At 47.5% G+C, this 5,833-nt stretch overlaps 1 protein-coding gene across 2 annotated transcripts in view; it reads left to right on the top strand.

Annotated features, from left to right (window-relative positions):
• Positions 1 to 20: 20 nt before the first annotated feature.
• emx1 (empty spiracles homeobox 1) overlaps positions 21 to 5,833 on the top strand; it is a 49,974-nt gene continuing 44,161 nt past the window's right edge. Inside the window, exons 1-2 of one of the 2 annotated variants that reach the window (XM_043689287.1) lie at positions 21 to 880; positions 4,866 to 5,050. In XM_043689287.1, the coding sequence (XP_043545222.1) occupies positions 532 to 880; positions 4,866 to 5,050 (534 nt within the window). In that variant the 5' untranslated portion in view covers positions 21 to 531. The remainder of the gene's footprint in view (positions 881 to 4,865; positions 5,051 to 5,833) is intronic. The other variant, XM_043689353.1, reaches the window with a different exon arrangement.

A 5,833-nucleotide genomic window follows, 5' to 3' on the forward strand; every position in this document is an offset into this window, starting at 1 on the left:
TCCTCCTCCTCCTCCTCCTCCTCACTGACCCCCGCCCTCCCCCTTCCTCCTCGCCCCAGGGCTCTGAAAAGCCCAGGCCCGGATGCTTGGGACCCTGCCTGGTTCCCAGGTGAACTGTCCAGTGTGCGCAGGTGAAACGCCAATTCCACAGCCACGTATCAACCGATTTCAGCAGCCTCCCTCCGGTATCCCTCCCTCCCTCCCTCCCTCCTCCCTGCCCCACCTCCTCTCCTCCTGCCTCAAGAGCTGTGTGTGACAGAGACAGAGACAGAGGCACAGTACTAAGCTGCACTTGGGATCACACTGAGGGTAATTTTGACCTGGGAGCTGAGTACACGCTCCGGATTGTACCCTTCCCTGACCTGCCAGGCACAACCTGCCTTCCCAAATCAGACTTAAAATAGGGGGGAGGCGGGGGGGGGAAAGCAAATTCAACTCCACCTGGTTATTTTTAAACAAAACCTTAGCTGCCTAGCCTCCCCCTCTACCCCTCCCCTCCACCCACCCACCCACCCCCCCCCCTTTCCCAGAATGTTCCAATCAGTCAGCAAGCGGTGTTTTACCATCGAGTCTCTGGTAGCGAAGGACAGTAGCCCCCTGTCGCCCCCGGACGAGCCGCTCCGACCCACCGCTGTCACCTACTCGCCATCGGCTGAAGCATTCGCCAGCAGTTTCCAGACGGCGGGCCGCTCGCTGTACTCGGGACCCGAGCTGATGTTCCAGGACTCGGTCAGTCACACTCCGCTGTCCGTTCACCCTCACCAGCTCGGAGCTCACCACCTGCAGAACCCGCATCCTTTCTTCACCCCCCAGCACAGGGACCCGCTCAACTTCTACCCCTGGGTCCTCAGGAACCGATTCTTCGGCCACAGATTCCAAGGTGAGCGGCAACGTTCAGGTAACAAATTCCTTCGGCGTTTATAAAACACGGGCAACTCCGGTTTGTGGACACGGGCTGAGAACTCATATACAGGGCGAGATGCGAATGTATAGAAATTGCTGTATGCGAAAAGGGGCAACGAAACCTGTATAAAAACCATACGCAGCTTCAAGATAATGTATATATATATATATACGTTCAATATTTAATCAGCGCATTCCTTCATAACAATATTCTATAGATAACTTAACGAATAAAAATTGTATCTTCTCGGTATAACCTGCCAAATAGTTTGCATTTCAAAATCTCTAAATTCGTGTCAATAATTGGAACCAAAGTTTGATGAAAATACATTATAGCGCCCAGGATTAATAATCCTTTTCAAATATCCAACGGGTTTGAATATCAACAGGAGTTTGTGCAGGTCAGTGTTGTGGGCAAGTTGCTGTTTATTTTGGGGACACACAGTATTTGAGCTGTTAGGTTTTGTTTGTACAATTCTGTGTCTCCCGTGCTAATTCGTACAGTTCAGTAAATGCCATGTCCGCATTCCCAATTGTGAAATGTAAAATGAATACGCGGGACATGGGGGCGCAAATTAAAATAATTGTTAAATTTCTTTTCTTCAAAATGAGCAACAATTAATGCTAATTTTTTTTTGGAAAAATAACCTGTGCAGTCCCACAATAATAAAAAAAAACAGAAGATGTTAAGAGAGTTTTCGGATTTTGGTTTCACTTCACAGTTTAAATAAACTCGTTCGATTCGATATAAGGGAGCGGACAGATAAAGTGAATCCGATTCGCGGGTCTGGGTTTTTTTTTCGCGTCTAATTTCCTAATCCAGGGTCAGATTGAGGTATATCCACTGAATGTCTTCAGTCAAAATAGAGACAGCTTTCAGTGAACTCCGTGTCTGTTAGAAACTTCTTCCAAACCAGGGGATGAGCGACAGAGTTTATCTATGGGCCAGTTCCCAGCCCCAAAGGCCCAAGTGAAAATCCCAGCTTCCAGCCAAATGTTGGACAAAAAGGGTCCATTCAGGGGGTGGGCTAAAGGGTAATTCTAACACACATACAGTCCGAGTCGAGAGAAATACATTGCCGGCTCCGCCGCTCCGCGCTCCGTCTCAATGCTATCTCTCAGATGAACCTGTGACTTTCTGGAGTCAGGCCCTCATTCACCCAGAGTCAACAGAAAAGGCTCTGCATTTTGGGGCTGTTTTGAGAATTCCCGACCCGAGCTTTCAAAGTTCTTTTTTTTTTCAGGGTAAGAAATACAGAGCGGAAAGGGACAAAATAAAAGGTGATGTTCAATCCAGCTGGCAGGACAGGGCTGGAGGGGCGGAATGGCCTCTTGTTCTGTTTATTTTAATGATGGATTACCGAGCAGTGTACGGTGCAGAAATGAATGCTTTTGAACAACAAAAGCATCACTTTCTAACAATTACAAATAACCTGAAATTGAATTAAAAGCGAGCAACGATTTATATGCGTGTTCCTTCAGAATATGATCAGTGGCAGGAATGGGGGGGGGGGGGGGGGGGAGGCCGGTGGGTGTGGGGAGACCTAAGGGAACAGTTGTGTTCAGCCACTGGTTAGTTAGTTTGGATTTTGGAGTCATCTTTTGGGGAGACGCTGCTATCTCGGGAATGATTGCTTGCGGCACTTCAGCCCGTTTCTTTATCGATATCACTGCCCTGTATACAGCAAATAAAACAAAACAAAACCCCTGACATGCTCCCGTTTTATCTCCCCCAAAGATGACTCCAAAGACTGAAAGCTCTATTTCAGTTCCCTTTAATTCCTCAGGTTCCTCAAGTTCAGTTCGGGCTGCTCTCCGCCGTTCAGTGAATCCGCGCGTTCACTTTCAATGAATTTCATTTGGGTCCCCAGCTAAATCCCAGAATTCGAAGCCCAGACTGGTCAATCCCAAATTGAACACTTCAAAAAAAAAGTTTTGAAAAATTAAACAAATCGTCCTTTTAAACTTACCCGAACTTTCAAAATGTTGAACGGCCGTTTCTATCACCTCTCTCTCTCTCTCTCACACACACACACACATCAAATAAAGAAACTCAGGGGGAACAGGATGTTCCAGAGAGTACAGGAACACTGCTGTCGGTTAAACTCCGCTTGTTGGTGTGTGACAAACGCAAATTGATGGACTTTGTTCTGGGTAGCCGTTTTAAACTCACCCCCGTTCAATCCTCATTGCTTACGGCTTAATTCCCTTTATGGATATAAACGAAACCGACCCAGAATCGGTGGAGTTGGTAAAAACGAGGAGAGAGACAGGTGTGATAGAGGGATTTGTGTAGGGGCTAAAAGAAACGAGAGAGATGCAGTGAGAGAAATACTGACTCCGGGTGAATGAGAGAGGGGGGGGGGGGGGGTTGCGGGAACGGAGTGAAAAGAATAGTGACAAAAACGAAAAAGGGGAAAAAAGAGGAAGGAAAGAAGGAAGGAAGGAAAAACAGAGAGAGAGAAAGAGAGTGTAAGTGAAGCATTGCGGCGACAAACTCAGCAAGAAAATCTCGTTTACAATTAACATGGAACTAATTTTTTTTATAGTTCAGAATTCCATGGTGTTTGAACCAGTCCCTGCCCCGTGATGAAAGACAAGAGGGGAGACACTATTCAGATCATCAAAACCCGTCCCTCTCGGAGAGAAAGCCCCGAGATTAATGAAATCCTCAATGCCAGGCTCTGGGTGGGGAATGTTAGCTTACAGACTCAAACCCCAAGTCACCGCAGGTGCTGGAAATCAGAAACAAGGAATCAGAAATTGCCGGAGAAACTCAGCAGGTTTGGCAGAATTTGTGGGAGAGGGGGAAGAGGTAGATAAACAGCTATTATTTTTTTTTCTTGAGAAATGTGCTGATGTTGCTGCGGGATCAGAACGGGGAGAGAAACCTCCTGGATTATCTCAATGGACCAGGGGATGGAGGATGTGAAACTGAGCACCATCCCCTCATTCCCCCACCCCCCTCGGCCACCCCCACATCAATCCCAATGGGCTGAGACTGGAGCCAGGAGTGTTCAGGAATGTGGAGCTGCGTGGCGGGACGCGCTGTTACCGAGAGTTAACTGAATATTTTATCAAGGCCACACAATCTGTTCCCCATCCTTCCCCGACACGCGGCTGGGGAGACAGACAAGTATAAATTAAAATAAAATCCGTGCAAAGAGTGGGTCCGTCGGCCCTTAGAATCTACTGCCCGATTCTAGATTATCCGCCTGGATTCCTGAGTTTTCAGTAGGCAGATATCAGAGGATTTTATATATTCAAGGATTGACCTTCCATGGGATAGAGAATTCCCAACATTCTCTAGAAACGCGAACTCCCTGTCTCGCACCGAAAAGCAGACCAGTAAACCCTTAACAGAGTTACTAAAAGCTTTAGTAAACACCCCACCCCCCAACAAAATCGTAATCCCGCTCACTCTAGGACGCGAAAGGTTTTACACATGATACAATCCCTTCCTAACAGAGGTTAAACAGCGGATGAAACCGATTTAAACTCGATACTCCGTGAGCATAAATCTACAATGTTAAATTAAACTGAATTGGTATTTCTGCAGAGAGATATTCCTGATTTTTCTGTTTTGTTTTGGTGACGGTAGTTTGGAAGGGTGTGCTGGAGCTGGGGGGATAGACCCTGTTTAACAGCGGCTCTTTATAGAGGCGTCCAAAAGCCGCCAAGTTAAAACTTAAAGGGCGCTTTAGAGGAATTCTTGGTTGCTGTGCGATTCGTAACGGAGACAAAACAAAAAGGACATGTGCAAAAATTAAAGATAAAATTGGAATTAAAACCAGAAAGGAGGCGAGGGTGCCCACAAGGGGAAAAATTCAAATGGCAAATAATACATTGGCAAGGAACAAACTAAAGTATTTCGGGTGATTTTTGCCCCAGATTGTTCTGGAGTTAGAGCTCAGTCGGTTAGACAGCAGCTCAGACCTCTCTCTCTCTCTCTCCCCACCCAGGGGCTGACTCTGCCCATGACACCATGTTACTGCACGGCCCGTTCGCCAGGAAACCCAAGCGAATCCGAACCGCCTTCTCACCGTCTCAGCTGCTCCGCCTGGAGAGAGCCTTCGAGAAGAATCACTATGTGGTGGGGGCCGAGAGAAAGCAGCTCGCCAGCAGCCTTAGCCTGTCCGAGACCCAGGTAACAGGGGGAGGAACACTGTCCTGGGTACTCAGCTGGGTACAGGGTACACACACTCACCCGCGTACAGGGTATATATACACACACACACACCCAGGTACACACACTGACCCGGGTACAGTGCCCACTCACACACCCGGGTATGGGTACATAGACACAAACACACCTGGGTACAGGGTCCACATACTCACCCGGGTACAGGGCACACACACAAACACACCTGGGTACAGGGTACACGCACACACACACACACCCAAGTACAAGGTCCACATGCACACATACACACACACACACCTGGGTATAGTGTCCACACACATACCCGGGTACAAGGTCAACACACACACAAACCCAGGTACAGGACCCATACAGACCCACGTATAAGGTATACATACATAGAACATAGAACATTACAGCGCAGTACAGGCCCTTCGGCCCTTGATGTTGCGTCGACCTGTCATACCAATCTACACTATTCTGAAGCCCATCCCACCTACACTATTCCATGTACGTCCATATGCTTGTCCAATGACGTCTTAAATGCACTTAAACTTGGTGAATCTACTACTGTTGCAGGCAAAGCATTCCATACCCTTACTACTCTCTGAGTAAAGAAACTACCTCTGACATCTGTCCTATACATACCACCCCTCAATTTAAAGCTATGCCTCCTTGTGCTCGCCATCACCATTCTTGGAAAAAAGGCTCTCCCTGTCCACCCTTTATAACCCTCTGATTATCTTGTATGTTTCTATTAAGTCACCTCTCAACCTTCTTCTCTCTAAC

This window comes from Chiloscyllium plagiosum, chromosome 1 (genome assembly GCF_004010195.1).
Source record: "Chiloscyllium plagiosum isolate BGI_BamShark_2017 chromosome 1, ASM401019v2, whole genome shotgun sequence".
Lineage (NCBI taxonomy): Eukaryota > Metazoa > Chordata > Chondrichthyes > Orectolobiformes > Hemiscylliidae > Chiloscyllium > Chiloscyllium plagiosum.